Source organism: Vicugna pacos, chromosome 20 (genome assembly GCF_048564905.1).
Source record: "Vicugna pacos chromosome 20, VicPac4, whole genome shotgun sequence".
Lineage (NCBI taxonomy): Eukaryota > Metazoa > Chordata > Mammalia > Artiodactyla > Camelidae > Vicugna > Vicugna pacos.
Window position 1 is genome coordinate 19984722 of NC_133006.1, and position 16504 is coordinate 20001225.

General features: G+C 38.7%; 1 protein-coding gene across 6 annotated transcripts in view; it reads left to right on the forward strand.

The window, feature by feature from the left end:
• Positions 1-16504, forward strand: part of STK38 (serine/threonine kinase 38) — a 68771-nt gene that overhangs the window by 40105 nt on the left and 12162 nt on the right. For all 6 annotated transcript variants that reach the window (XM_072945110.1, XM_072945114.1, XM_072945112.1 and 3 more), the window contains 5 exons: positions 4818-4869; positions 5783-5905; positions 7427-7510; positions 11184-11307; positions 13544-13698. In XM_072945110.1, coding sequence (XP_072801211.1) covers positions 4818-4869; positions 5783-5905; positions 7427-7510; positions 11184-11307; positions 13544-13698 — 538 coding nt within the window. The remainder of the gene's footprint in view (positions 1-4817; positions 4870-5782; positions 5906-7426; positions 7511-11183; positions 11308-13543; positions 13699-16504) is intronic.

Below are 16504 nucleotides of genomic sequence, written 5' to 3' on the forward strand. Positions count from 1 at the left end.
AGTTATGTTTTATTTGGTAATACTTGGTTTTTAATCCTACTAATCCTCTGTCCTACTGTGCATCAATGATCTATATCACATTCTCCAGGAACAAGATGATAAGTGGTTTTATTTACATTGTTAATAAGTGTTGTACTGTGATTTACACTAAGATTGCACCCCAACATGGATTGAAATCAGTGCTTTTTTCTTTTTTTTTTTTTTTTTATTCTTAAGATGGAAAGCCCTTCCAAAAGCTTCGGTGGTCTTGCTCTTCTTAAAGACCAAATTAATCAAAAGACATAGGAAAAAGAATGTTAGACATTTAAGAGGATTAGAATGTTTGTTCTTGTAATTTTGTTGTTATCAAATCATCATTATTTTTCATTTTAAAAAGCGGTAGATACTTTGAACTTTTCAGAATCAGTATTGTTAATCTTTCAGTGCCTTCTTTTTTGGACATGAGTTGATATTGGTTTTTTTAGTTTCTTGCTAAAATTTAGTAATACTATTTTAGATTTTATCATTCCTAGAAAATTAGACACTAAAAAGAGAAATAGTGATTGGCAGGAGTTAACCACAGTAGTAAGTAAACTAAAATTAGAACTGTCAGAAATGGATTTTCAGGCATTTTGATGTTTTGGGGAAACATAGAAACTTGATAAACAGAGTTTTAATGGTATGAGACAATGATGATAAACATTTTATTATGGATATATGACTAATATATGATGAGCAGTTTGAAATAACAAGTATTTGGCTGGTAAATTTGGGGGCTAGTAATTGAGATCAGGTTGCAATACAGATTTTCATTTTGTTTGTATATGCCTTGTTGTCTCTAAAATCTCTAGTATTTCTCCCACTTATATGCAACTTTTGTGCCGTTCCATTTTAGTAGAGCACTGGTTTAAATTTAAAATAAGGAATTTACCGCAGGGGGAAATGAGACCAAAGCCTAGAAGTAGAAGAAAAAAATAAAAATCATTTGTGAGTTGTTTCTTGTATAAAAGTAAAATATGAGAACATTGGGCTGTTTCATGGAAACACTACAAAAAGTCCTACAGATTGGTTTAAAAACGTTTCAACTCCCTGAGTCTAGTGCTCATTACACGGTATTGCAGAATGCCTGTTAGTGCTACTTAACAGATTATAAACTGAACCCATTCAGTAGTGCAGGTTCATGTTCTTTTTTTAATCTGTGTTTTGCTTTCGATGGTGGCCTCTGTTGTAAGCTTCTCTAGGAAAAGCAGTTCTCCTATTCTTTTTTGTTTTCTGGGGTGTGGGGTAGGGGTGGAAGGAATTAATTAGGTTTATTTATTTAGTTATTTTAATGAGGTGCTGGGAATTGAACCCAGGACCTTGTGCATGTTAAGCATGTGCTCTAACCACTGAGCATACCCTCGCCCCCTTCTCTCTTATGCGATCTACGTACCCAGTAGATGTTGATACTTGCCTGGTTACTCATCAGAAAGTAATGATTTGGGTAATTTGTAGCAGCTTGAAATCAGAACTGAGGAAACTGGCATTTCTCACTACAAAATATTCTGTGTTTCTGTTCTTTATGAATTCTATTTCGGTGGATTAATTAAAGCCACAAAAACCTAATTTAATAGGCAATAATTGTATACTGTCCCCCCTGCACTCCCCCAAATTGAATAAGAACTTTCCTACATTTTACCCTGAGAACTAACATTTTCTGATGCCACTCTTAGATATTCTTACCCAGGTTTTCCTAACTATGTATGCATTTGGTCTGAACTGGTACTGAGTTGCAATATGTGATTATTATTAGAGAGCAAGTGTTTATTTAAGACCCAGGGATGGGTAAATCTAGACTTTCTAAGGGTATTCACCAATTAGATATCAGTCAAACCAAAATAATTTGTTGAGCTTTTAGAAAAAAATCTGTCATATTCATTTTTAGGGCATTTCTTGAGAATTCTGTTTTGATCATGGAGATAACCACTGTTCATATCTATGGTATTTTTCCTGGTATCTAGTGTCTCATCAACAGAAATTAGAAATATTGTCTACTCAACTCACTTGTAGAGTGGACTCATCTATTCCTTCCATCTCTGCTGCTTCTGAATGTAGCTGTGCTTGGAAGCGAGCCTAGATTAGGCATAGAAATGGGTTAATTATAAGAAGTAGTCATGAATGTATGTGCACTTTATGACACATTTTTACCTTTTTTTTTTAAATTTAGCAACATACATTTTAGAAAGTTGCTGTGTGCAAAGCCCTATTCTTAGTGGAGAAGGAAGATTCGGATGTTGGCCCAGCTTAAAAAGAATTTACCATCTCATGTGGGAAATGGCCTCACATGCTAATAAATAGAGCTCATGGAAGCCTTGCTGGGTGGGTTTGGGTGTGGCATCTGCGTGTGAAAGTGCCTTTTTCTCCCAGGGTTCTGGTTTGGAACATTGGAGTTGAGCCAGAGACTGGCCTCACCAAAGGCTGGAGTATTAGCTCGCCTGGCACTGTGACCAGAGACGTGGAAGGGCCTGCTTTTCTTATGCATTATGGACAGTTTTAAACACACCCACAGATAGACTGATACAGTAAGCCCCCATACATTCATCTTTCAGATTCAGTAATTATCAAGGCTTTGCTAAATTTCATCTATTCCATTTTGTTTTTTCTTGCTGTTGTGTTTTAAAGTAAATTTCAAACATCCGTCATTTCAATCCTACATACTTAAGTATGCATCTCCAAAATATGGCCATTTTCTTGTTATCACAATGCCAACATGATTCCAGCAAAGTAGTATTGTGTCTCAGAAGACGTCACCTTTAAGTCTTTTGTAAGATGTCACTGTTTGCCACTTTTGGTTAATTGTGCATGATAGAGAAAGTATCCAGAAAAAGCATAATGAAAGAATCTGGTTGTGTTCAGGGAGTTGATTCTGATAACTTTACCCTCAGGTAGGTTATCTACTGAAACTAATTTGATCACAGTTGCAACTGAGCTGTAGAATACTTTCCAGTTTGAATTTAGATTTGAAATTCGGTTGCAGGGGAGGGTATAGCTCAGTGGTAGTGTGCTTAGCATGCACAGGTCCTGGGTTCAGTCTATGGTACATACGTACATACATGCATACATAAATACATAAATAAATCTAATTACCTCCTCCCCCAAACACCCCCCCCCAATAAAAAAAATCATTCAGAAGGAGCCATCTCTGTGACACACACTGTGTGATAGCACATTGTACTTCTAGCATAGTCTGGTGTGGTCATTCAAAAAATACATAGTCAGAAGGTATGATGGTGATGGTGTTTGATACTCAAGGCCCAAAAAGAACAGACTGTGGTTGAATTCTTATAGTTCTTGCCATGCTTTAATTCTTCTCACTCTTCCCTGCTTCAGCTATTTAACCACGGAAATGGAATTAATTTTCACTGCTGAAACTGCCAACAGTCCAGCCTTCTCCATCCAATACATGTGCACATGTAGATGCATATCCCAGAATATTGTGGGAACCAGGAGAGAAGTGGGCAGATTGGGAACCATGTAGATGCTTTCTTCTTTCCTTCAGGGTCAGAGTAGATCTTTTCACTTCCTGGGAGTTTGGACACAAATTCTTGTTTATCATCTGAGCCTGTGCATTTGTACTGTAACATGATTTCTAACAGTATTAATTTTAACTAAATACTATTGATGCAGTAAATACTCATTGACCAGAAGAAAACTCATTATCTTCCCATGTTCCTCTCTCTGTTTCCTGTCTTGGTTAGTGGCATCATTATCCTCCCACACAAGAAATTGTAAAACTTTTCCCTTGACTGCTGCTGCCAGTTGGTCATCTTTGCAAAACAGCTCTGTTCATTTCATTCTAGGTTTCCAGCCTTAGTTCCAGATCACTGCTGTGCACATCTGAATCATTGTGACAGCTTTCAGTGTGCCTGAGTCTTTGTCAGTTGCTTTCCCTGCCAGCCCATCAGCTCATTACTGCTGGCTGCTATTCTGAAATAGAAACCTCATCACATCATTCCTTTGTGCACAAGCCTCTGATAACTGTCAGTTTTTCACAGAATAAGAGCCCCCCTTCTTGGTGTGGCATTGGAAGTGCTATGTGCCGCACTGCACCAGACTGCGTGCTGTTACTCGTGCACCCTGTGCTTCTCTTCTTCCCTGCCCTGCTCCCATTGCCTGGTGTCTGGAATGCTGATAAGTAACAGAGGAGAGATTCCAGTCCATGTGCTTTCATTTATTATGCCAAATAAATAGAGGTTGTGTAGAATTGGTAGTACGGAAGTTTTTTTTTTTAAAGTTTTATCAAATCAATATGAGACTATAGGTCAAAAAATATTCTTGGATGCAGTTTCTGAAGTGTTATACTCCAAGGATTTAGAGTCTTAAGTTTTAATAGCAGTGCCAATCACCTTTTTAAAACATGTTCCGCCTGTTGAATTTCCAAGTCCTGCCTTTACCTTTTCTGTTTATTACTCTTTGCTTGTGACAGGGAGGAGGAGGAGGATGTGAACATAAGGAAGTAGATTTCAGTCAGGGACAGGGAGAGAAACGCCTCATACAAGAGGCTATCAAACACCAGCTGTCTGTGGTTTGTTGAGGAGGAAATACTACAAAAAAAAAAAAAAAAAAGAAAGAACATTTCATTTCAAAATAAGATTCTTTGTTGCATTGACATCTTATACAATCTTTGTCAAAATGTAGAACTAACAGAGTAGGAATCTTTTTACTTGTCTTAGTAACTGTAATCTGTTTTAGTGAGGCATTTTGAGATTTACCTGCTTTTATCATTTAAAAAATTACGTTTATATAGACTTTACAGAAAGTTATCATTCAAATGTTATTTCATGTGTCTTTATTTTTAGACAAAAGAAGTTAGAAAAAGTGATGGAAGAAGAAGGCCTAAAAGATGAAGAGGTAATTAATTTAAAAATATTCCTTGAAACCCAGCATGGCAAGTCATCTTGTCCAGCAGGTTGTTAGCACCGGTGCACTGGGGAAGGGTTTTGGCTCAGAAACAGGAAATTAGGAGGCCTCACATAGCGTACTCTGGATTTAGGTATTCACTCAGAGGGAGAGGTTAATGATTAAGTACCCAGGAGAGGAAGCCTTCTCTAGGCACAGCTATAATAAATTAATTAGCTTTAAAATTCCAAGAAAAGAGTTGAAATAAAATTAAAAAAGTGAATTATAGCATTCTTATTTCATTGACAAGGCACCATGGAAGTTACAGCAAACTTCTGAAATCATTATGAAGGCAAAAAGCTCTCAAATCAGCCCTTCCCACAAATGCCCACAGATGTGGTAGAAAATATAGTTAATAAGAAACTGCAAGGAACTGAAATAGCAGTGGAAATGCTCTTAAAAAGAGGAATGAGTCATAGAACCCAGGATAAGGGTGACAAATACCCAAGACTTGCAGGAATAACAGAAAGTTAATGTGTGAAATGAACCAGTGTGTAAAAAATTCAGAGAGAAATTTAAAAACCATTCCTTTCTATAAAAATGGTTAGAGAAAAATGTTGTTGACTGCTATCCTTCCTTCCTTAGAAACGATACAATAGTGAATTATTGAGGTCGGTTCGTCAGAGTCCGCAGAGGAGGCCCCCCTCTGTTCAGCATGGTCTGGTTATCGTGTCTGAAGGCCAGGGGAGGGATCAGTGACCTCTTACTTGTCCCTCTGTGGTGCTTTGACGTATGAAAGGATTATGCTTAGCTTGGGTGGCCCTGCGTTCCAGATGGGTTAAACCACGAATACCACTGTGTTGCAGAGTTTCAGAATTTCAGCTCCTCCCCTTCCCACCTCTCTCCTTCTTTATTTAAACATTAGAAACGACTGAGGAGATCAGCACACGCTCGGAAGGAAACAGAGTTTCTTCGTTTGAAGCGAACAAGACTTGGACTGGAAGATTTTGAGTCCTTAAAAGTAATAGGCAGAGGCGCTTTTGGTGAGGTAAAAAACCCCCACATAAATAATAATAAATCAAATACAGAAATACTACAGAACTTCAGAGCTTCTAACATACCATGAGCTCATGATTGTTGCTGTAACTGAAATATTGGGGAGTGGGGGGTATCAGGCATGCCAGCCCCTCATTTTAGCTGCTCTGTCCTCCCCTCTCTCTTCCCCTCCACTGCCCAAAAGTCTGACTGGTCTCTGTTCTGCCAGAGATGATGTGGATGCTTTAAGTATTGATCTAGAGGGAGAGTTGAAAGGTAGAAAGAAATCAGTATTATTTACTGAGTGCTTTTCTCCCACAGTCATGACAATAACTCATTTTATAGATGATGAGATTAAGACTCCGAGGGGATAGATGTCACATAACCATTTCGCAGTGGTACCAGAGGTGAGGCCTAGGTCTTCCTGATCTTAAAGCTCTTGCTTTTCCCAGTTTCACACTGCCTCTCCAGGAGCAAGCTCACAGCGTATCTCCACCCTTAATTTCTTCCCGCCAGATTGGTACAGATCTAAAAAGATGTCCCCAGGAGACAGAATTTATAGAAATGAGTTATATAGGTGGGGGTGGAACGTGAAAGCATCGCAACCTTGTCCCAGCTGGTTTTGCAAGTACATCTTGCTTGTTCACAAGAGCCGTCTGTCGGGGAGGGTGTGAAGGAACCCGTGCAAGATCATCCCCATTCATGGAAAACACCCAAAGTGGGTGATCTGCTGATGCAGCAGTTTCATTTTCCTTGCATAAAAGGAGTAGCATATTATTAAAAACCAGTATCTAGGGCAAATGGGAGTCCATATTGAAAGACACAGGTGAAAGATTAATTTGATCCTTCCATGTTCAGGATCCCTGTTGGCCCCTTGAGAAGGGGAGGGTACAGGACCACCTCTAAAAGAGTTTTTTGTTGAGTGAGGAAGGGACGTGGGACTCAATCAGGGAAAATATGAAGAACAGTGCAAGGAGAGGAGAAAATATATATTTTGGGAGAGGAGGGGGAGGACGATGTGAGGGAATTGCCAAGAAGTTTTTCTTTGGGTTTCCAGACAATTTTCTTTTTATCATAAGTTATCTATTCTCTCTCTCTCAAAAAAAAAAGGAAAATAAAGAGAAAGGAAAACTGCAGAAAACCTGTTTCCTTAATTATACATTTTAGCTTTTTCCTCCCCTTCCAGTCATGTTTTCTATGCCTGAGTTATTGCTGTTGTTTTAAACATCGTTTAAACATTATAATCATTTCCTTAGGTGTTCTGAGCTGCCTGGGTGACATGTGCCATAGGTTGAGTGAGTCCTTAAGTTCAAAAGTGAGGGTTTTAAATTAATTAGATTGATTTGTTCAACTAGGGAGTCAGAGCTGTTCAGATGTGGAGACATTTGAGGATGTTTCCAGCACTGACTTCACTGTGTGTAATATATCCATCTTGGAACACTGAATTAACATTAAATATTACTTCCTATAGCACATGAAAGCATTAGCTTGGCAGTTGTGAACTTTTGACTTGGCATTTCTTTGTAACTTTTAGGTGCGGCTTGTTCAGAAGAAAGATACAGGGCATGTGTATGCGATGAAAATACTCCGTAAAGCAGATATGCTTGAAAAAGAGCAGGTAAAGCACAGCTGTAGCAGTGATTTTAATCAGCTTATGAATTTATCTCCTAAAACTGTTCTTTTTGCTTAATTGACATGTATATTCCTGTTACAGTTTTCTTTAGCTCTGTCATGTAGGAATATACATGTAATACTACTTTTCTTTCCCCAATAAAGAAGTAACATATATTTTAAAAGTATAAATAACTATAGTATATGTGCAGGTCTTTTAAAATTGAAAGCTTATTAGCGAAGCATCTGCCTTTTGTGTCTCCCGGTTGATCACCAGTTGTCCTCTTCATGAGGAGTCTTTTTTGAGGTCATACTTGCTGTGGTAGCATGTTCCTTACTGAATGCTGAGAGAGAGAAATTCCATATACACTTTGGAACTGAGGCTTAAGATTTGGAATTTGCGATTTATGATGTATCTTAACATGGTTCATTCTGTACACGCAAAGTTGAGTTTTCTGAGTAGCTCATCACTACCCAAGAAAGACCAATTTTCTTTCTGAATGAATTTGCAAAAATATAATGCAAATGGTAGAGCAATGCAAATTCTCCTTTATTGATTAAGAACACTTTCTAAATCTCAAACCTACTTTGCAAATAGATTTAGAAGATGCATTAAGTACTTTATGAAAAATAAGATTTAAAATATTGGATAGTATATTAAAAACAAGAATGCGTATTTTCTATTTATTTGGTTTAATTCAGCAGGTTGCTAAGAACAGATTCTAGTGAGTGATGCTTGCAAATATCCTGTAAGATATCAGTTGCTACAGAAGGGCCAAGAGACCCTGTGGAAGGAAGAGCTCTGGGTACAGAGCCCAGGAGCCAGGTGGAGGCTGGCTCCACATGCAGTCCTTTTGCCTCTTGAGAGGAGGCATAATCATTGAGGCATCTCTGCCTTCCATTTAAGTGCTTGCTCAAAATTTAGAATTTTAATTTTCATATGTTACCCAACAGCATTTGACTCTCAGGAATTTTGGTTGAGTATATCAAATGCTTTGGCAGTAAATTTTCAGACATTGTAGTTTATATGAATAGCAACCTTATTAAAAATATGCAACAGTCCAATTTATTATCTAAAAATTAGTGTGTGATATTGGTGTAGGCACTGAGTTTCAATTAATCTTGAAAAGGAAAACATAAAGCTGTAGGCTGTATTGATGAGTATATTTTGCTTTTCACAAGTAAATTTTATTTTTACAGAGTGTATATCCTATAGTTTTAACCAAGGCTCAAAGCATTTCTTTATCAAATAATTAGCATTCAGAATAAAACTGTAAAGAGAAGTACACATCGTGACTTTCACCTGTTAATCCTTCATAGCGTGTGCCAGTTGCCCAGCGTGCTAACATGGTAACAGAGGATGACCAAGCGTATTGTATAAAAATATTTTCTCAAATACTGTACCTTCTTCAAAATCAGCTTCTAAAATTTTTCTACATGAAAGTAAAGGAAATATCTGTTTAAATTAGGATTTTAAATGATGCATTAACTTAAATTGGTAGAGCTACCTTGCTGATGGACTCAGCTCCTTAGGTTTGATCTCAGTGTCGTTTCGCTAAAGTTTCTGGCCACAGACTCCACCTGAGTCAGTCACCCTGAGGCAGCATGCAGCAGCTTTGTGCTAGGTCAGAGCAGAAGTAGACCAGTGCAGATCCATCACTTTCGGGTGGGGCTGACAAAGGGCAGATTCAGAGCCTAGCTTTTTTGTAGGTATAGGTGCCTTATCTAGAAGAAAAAAAGAATTTTGTTTGCATTTACTAAACTGGGAATTAAAGCAACCTGCTGAGAGTTCATTTTTCTGTCCCATGGGGCAGAAATTTCTGCTACCTGAAAAATAAATTTTAAAAGACAAGAGACCAGCATTTGGCTAGCTTCTTCAGGTTTCTCTTCAAGCGCGGAAGGAAAGCCTCCAGTTGTGACGCTAGTATAGTAAGATGGGACAGAAGACTGACTTTTTATCCCTGCTTTCCTAGTGCCCAGGGTGGCAACTAGCATGTGATTCCCCACCCCGTTAAATATTTATGGGGCAGGGGAAGGGGAATTTAAGGTGTGGATTGCACCTCTGGCTCTTCCCTCCCCTACCCTAAAATCAACTGACTTCACTCCTGATCTTGAGGTTCTTAGCTGCTGTTTCAACTCCAGGAGAGAAGGGAAAGGTGTGGCCACACTGCCTGTAGCTTTCCCCTCAACAAACAGGAAATGTTGCAGTCACCATCCTGTCCTCCAAGGTGAGTGACAAGTGGCAGGTAGTGCCCTGAAGTAGGTAGAGGCCTTACCAGGAGCCAGGGGAAGCAGAGGCAGGTGAAAGCTGCCTTGTATGGTCTTCGTGTAGTAATGACTGGGTCATAGCCATGGCTGGACTTAAGCAAGTGCATTAGTGTTTTCCCAAAACTTTGCTCCTGTATTAAACCCAAGTAAAGGCAGATGCTTTACTCTGCTTCTTCATGATTTTATAGCACTGTTCCTTATCATCTTTATCTTCCATTTTTCCCACCTCATACCATAAGGAGAGATGTAAAAATGTAAATTTTCTAAAACATTGAAGCTATTTAAACATTTCCTAAAAACAATAGAAAAATTTAAAAAAAATCCTAGTGAACAATTTTAGTAGAGCTTGAAAACTTAAATGCCTTTAGGCCCATGGGAGTTAGCATGGAAGAATGAGGCAGGTTAGGTGTAAGACAGGAGGGAGGAGTGGGGTCTGTGTCCAAATGGGAGAGAACGTGCCTGGCTTTGCTAAAGGCATTCCAATAAAACAAACATACAAAACATTGTATGAAACAAAACAACAACCGTAGGCTGTGTGCCAATGGAAGTGCCAGTTTGTGAACTCGTGTCTTTACCTCTGAACATGTTGTGGGAGGTCCAGCCCAGGAGCACATGTTAAGACAAAAACTTTTATTCAAGGATCGGACTGGATCTTAATAAATTTAGACCTGATTCAACAGTTTTGTATCTTGTGACACATAAGAGGAGAGGCAGCAGTGTTTTGAATACTACTAAATATTTAAAGTAGATAAGATGAACTTGATAATAATAAATTACTTTAATGAAGTAGTTCTATGACTTCTCCCAAACTTTTGGCATCTTGGTCTCCTTAGCTAGATATTTCAGTGAAAATAGAAAACTGGAAATGTCATAGATTTGAATCTATAACTTTTCTTAGGTGTACTTATATTTCAGTTCAGTAAGGACGGGAAACTTGAGCACATGGTCTGCACGGCTGTGCACGCAGTATGCTGTGGCATCAGAGTATTCTGGAACTGTCAGTTAGGGTGCTGTCACTGCAGATAATATTGCAGACCTGAGGCAGGGTGTGTTTAGAGAGTCTCATCTTGGGGACTTAGTTTTATTAAAAAAAAGATGATTAGAACAAAAAAATACACCAAAGAATGGTAATTTTAACCAATCAGAGGTTCAATTTATAGCACTGTTAAAGTTTCCATTTAAATTAAAGCCATTGATTTTGTCTTTTTTTAAGCCTTTCATCACTCAAGATTTCATTACTGAACATCTCCAAGTCAAATGTTGTCAATTTTGAGTTAGTAGGTTTGCCTAAGCATAAATTAAATCTTTTGCATCATCACAATACTCAAAACAGTATTTAAATTGTTTAAACAAATATACAGTCTAATAAAGCAGAGCAAGGCTTGTCATTAATCAAATGCGTATACCTCCAGGTTGGCCACATTCGTGCGGAGCGCGACATTCTAGTGGAGGCAGACAGTTTGTGGGTTGTGAAAATGTTCTATAGTTTTCAGGATAAGCTAAACCTCTACCTAATCATGGAGTTCCTGCCTGGAGGTAATTACTTGACGATGAAAGGTCATTTTTCCTTTTTGTTTTGTGGTTTTTCTCTCACATCAATTAACCCTCCTTTCTAACTTTTAATTGTGCTTACAAAGTTGCTTTCTGCATCTTTTTTAGGTCTGTAAAGGAGGTCAGTAACCTGTTTGTGCTGGGGTGCCTTTCTACAATTTTAGTGCCATAAAAGTAACATTCTCATTCATTCTCATGATTTCAGATGGATATTTCTTTCTTTCTTTCTTTTTCTTTTTCAATACGTAGGAATAAACTAGGGACTTTGCCTGCTCTCCTGTCAGTGGGAATACGTGTAATCAGTTATCCCAGTGACAGAATTGAAGCTGTAATATTCTTTGCTTCAACTCTTCTGTTTCTTTTTCTATAATTTATATTAATAAGGAGTGGATTTCTCATTACCTATATTAGTAGCCAGAATCAGTTTCTCATTTCTGAGATGGCAAGTTTTATGTAACTCAGCATGTGCATCGTCTAAGACAGCTCCAAAGTAAACCCAGCACAGAACATGCCATCTGTCCTGGGGAACACATTCTGCTTCCCAGTGAGCAGATGAACTGTCAGCAAACTGGTGGGGAAAAAAAGAAAACTTTTTCTTTTTTGCTTCTGTGGCAAAGCCAACATAATTGTGGTGTAATATTTGATCTTGTGACAATCTTTAGTTTAGATGTAGGGTCACCAATAATTTTTTATTAACAACTGATGAAGGCTAGAAAAGAATCTGACAGGATGAGGAGAAACTTTTTAACATTTAGATGCCAGTTCTTAAATAGGAGTAAGAACCAGCTCAGTCACCAGCCAGCCAGTTGACGTGTGTCTCCTCAAGCCTTACCCGCACCATCTTCCATGGCTTCTCACGTCTCCTGGACCCTCCGTTTGCGCTTGGTGGAGCTGGCCTGCAGAGCCATAGACCGTCTGGCCTGAGCTCTGATCATCTGGGCAGGCGCACACAGGTGAGGCCACTGGCTGCTCTCCTGGGCCACCGTGCTAACCAAGGCCACACAGATACTAGAGCTGGCTGAGTGCACCGCCCCCATCTCTGGTGTGCCTTCAGATTGAATGTGTGGCTGCCAGGAGTGATTAGGGAATTATATTTTTCAAGTCTTAGGTCAAAAAAGGGAGCATTTTAATAAATGGCTTAGTTTTTGCCTGAGGGTAAAATACCCATTTACCTCTAAGAATGCAAAACTTCCCCCAGACTTACAAATGAAATGAAATTCGAAAAGCATGATACTCTGTTAAAATCAGAGGTGTCTTTCTCTTTTCCCCGTTTACTAACATAAATGGCTTTATATGTGATCTAAACTGAATCTTTCCTATTTCTTTTAGCTTTAAACTACTTATACATATTTGCTTTGCTTTTGTCTAACTATTAAAATCAGAATCTTTTTTTCACCATTTTACTTTGCTGGTATTAAGCAGAAATAATTTAATTTTGATTTTGCAGAAAACTAAGGAAGTTACCTTTTAACTGCTAAAATACTGATACTGTTTTGTAAAAGTTGCATAAAGCATTTTGGTGTATATTTAAGTACCTATAGTAAAACACTGGAGGAGGAGACCCACTGATCTTGGGAGGTGTTCACTGTGCATTTTTGGAAGGCAGCTGTTACACATCCTAGTGTGTAGCATTTTCAGTTCATATTTAGCTTTTGTTGACTAATACTTTGCTACCTAAATCCTACCTTTTTATTTGTTTATGTTCTAATGTTTTGTGAATAGAAATTGGAGAGCTTGTTTTCAGCCTCCCCAAATTTTTACATTTTTGTTGTTTGGCATTTCTGCTTCTCTCTCTAATAACGGCAGTACAGCCTCTGTGGAAACGCCATTTGAAGACAAGAGACAGTTCGCAGATGTTTGTGCAGAGTGAAAAGTAAAGTAGCTTTATCTCCCAGCTCAAAACGTTATCTTAAGCAAATTTACTTCTTTCTTTTCCCCTAAAATGAGAGAAATTTCCTTTCTCCAAAGTGAAATGGAAATCACAGCTAAATGGTCAGGATCAATTAGCTTAGGTGAAAGTGTTTGGCTCTCCGTGGCTGTGAATTTTACCTTTTAAGTGTTAGAAGCTAGTTACCGTTTCTACCCATAGTGGGTCAGTCTCTGGAACACCGCAGAGGCCCGTTTAGCGCTGCCTCACCTTGCAGATAGGAAAGATGTATCTGGAGACTGGCACTTATTCATGCGTTGGTTTGTGTGCGTGTACTTTGTATCTTGTTTTCAGGGGACATGATGACCCTGTTGATGAAAAAAGATACCCTGACAGAAGAGGAGACTCAGTTTTATATAGCAGAAACAGTGTTAGCCATAGACTCCATTCACCAACTTGGATTCATCCACAGAGACATCAAACCAGACAACCTTCTCCTGGACAGCAAGGTACCGTGGGGAGTAGCAGCCTGACCGTGTGTCTTCACCTGTCTGAGCAGCCTCTGGTTTAACACCACATGGCTTGTAGTCATCACAGCCGGGGTGCTGTGAGCTACCTGGTGTATTTCTCTCTTTTTTTTTATAGGTAATTTTGCTGTTACTTCTTTTCTCAGGAAGGCTTATAGTTTTATAATTTGACTGAACATTCCTCTTAAAAATAAAGGACGTTTTGGAAATGATTAAGAATAAAATTGATTTAGGTTATTTTATAATAAAGCCAAAGATAGTCATCTTCTCTTAGCATGTAATTACACTAGTGCATCACCTGTCAAGAGCCCCTCTGTTGGGCAGCCTCGTGCGTTGAGGAGCCCAGCCAAGATCCGGGAAGTAAGGCAGCAGCAGCAACAATCTGTCGCAGAGTTTACTTCCAAATCCTGTGCCCTCTGCTTAGAGAAGAGCCCTGCACAGCCTCTGTAATGGCCTCTTTATCTTTACCTTTAGACATGCCAGTGAGCTCTGGTGCTTGGTTCTTAAACTCACAGCAGATCTTGTGCTGCTGGATAGTTGGCTGCTCCTTGGCAGCTTCTCCACCACCTGGGCCGCACTTAGCTATGAAGTGAATATATTGATCCAGAGATGCTCCAGAGTCCCTTCCAGCTCTAAAGTCTAGATTGTTGTGTTCTGTTATGTAGAATTGCTGTCTAGACTGAATTTTTTTTTTAAGTAGAAAAGTAAATTTAATTCCTTGGGTACTTTTCTTTCTTACTGTCTTTTGATAACAGTCTTTGAAAAAGTTGAAGTTTGGTCTACTTTCTTTGAAACCTTTATTTTTCTGTTTCAGGAGGGCAGATTTGTCAGGTATTTCTTCTAGTTAACAGCTTTTTTCTTCATTATAAGAATAATACATATACATAGTGGAAAATTTGAACAATACCGAGAGTTATAACAAAGAAAAATAACTATAATCTCATCAAAGATAACCACTATTTTAGTATAATAGCTTCAGTATCTTTTCTGTTTGTGTCAATAATTTATGTATAGTTAGCATCCTAAAAGTAAATAGCTTGGTATTCTGCTTTTAAAATGTTAATATATATGAAATTATTTTTGTATGTCACAAGGTTCAGATATATTTTTAATGAAGCAGAAGCCCTACATTGTGTGGTCTTGGGTTCAGATGCTCTGGCCCTGTACCCCGGGTGCCTTAGTGCTGGCTTAGTTGTAGCTTGTAGTCTGTGTTCAAGTCCAGCCAACGTACTGAAGGCCAAGAGCTGGGGGCCAGTCTAGAGGAGGAGGATTGGGGAACCCTGTTTGGTGCAGACATACTCTCTCAGTATGCTTGCCCAGACCTGTAGAAGTGAGCTCACTTACGTGTTTAGTCGTGCATATTATAGAAGTAAAAATGTGGAAGTTTTGTGTCCCTGCTGTATACTCAGAGAGCTACAGAATTCCCTGAAAATCTGGTTTTAAATAGCATTTGCTCCAGGCACTGCTTTTTAAGATGCCTTTTTCCCTTAGAGGTGTCCAGGTAAAACATGTAATTATAAGAACTGTAAGACACTTCTCTGGCTTGTGGAACAAGTTATTTGCAAATCTGGAAGGAAGATACCAGGTTAGCAGGCTCAAAGCTGTCTTTGATAGTTTACCTTTTGTGTGTGTGCATGTGTGTGTTTGTACACACACACATATACACACATAGCCAAACCTAATGGGATTTAAAAAACAAAACAAAACCAAACCTGATCCAACGCAAAGCTTCTATAGCCTTGTTCCCTGGGAAGTTTGCATGTTAAGGCATGAAGAAAGGTGGTATCATGGAAAGACCACAGCTGTTGAAGTCACTGGCTCAAACCCTGGCCACACCACTTCTAATTGTGTGACCTTGAGCAGTATAGATCCCTGAGCATTAGGATTTCCTACCCTGTTTTTAGTTTTACCTCCTTATCTACTTAGCATTTTGGTTAGTGAACATTTGGTCCTGTCCAAAATGTCTGTAAGACATTTGGTCCATAAGTTATTTGGTTCACACTGAAAAAGATCTTTGAAATTTGGTCCTATCCAATTTCACCACCCCAAGAGCACCTTCCTCTTCTTAAGGTCTGATAGTGCCAAGCACCAGGTTGGAAGCCTTATGTGCATTAATTCTCATCATTCCTGCCAAGAAGATACCATGACTCCCATTTTCCAGATAAGATCAGGAGGTTGGAGATGGTAAGTGGTCCTGGTCAGGAGGAAAAAGCATTGATTTCTGGCTTTGGTTCTGCTGTTTCATCAACAAGTCACTGAATGACAGTGAAGTGTGGCTTAAGAATTTTATAAATGAGACAACACATTTAAAGTATGCGTGGCTTATAGGAGGTGTGAGTTTTCCTTAAAGAGAGTGATAAAGTCAGAGACTTTTGATTGGAATACAGTATGGCAACTTTTATCAAGAACTGTGAGGTAAAGTTTATTCCCTTTGTCTTTGGAATAGTTTACTCCTTGGAATTTATCCTAATGAAATAATTCATGAGGAGAAGAAGCTATATGAACAAAGGTTTGTTTATTTAGTCATCATTTAACAGCCATTAATGTTGAGCCCATCCTCTGTACCATGCGTGGTTAGGGTTGGGAACGCAGGCCCTCTCTGGCACAGGGGTGCTTGCTGTAATCCACAGTACTCGAGAGTAAGGAGTTGGAAATGGAGTGAACATCCAGTATCAGGGGGACAAGCAGACGAGGAGGTACTAAGTCATTTGAATATTATGTAGACATTAAAAATGATGATTTTGAAGAAACAGAATATTTGATTTAGTTTAAGAAGTAAAATTAGGTG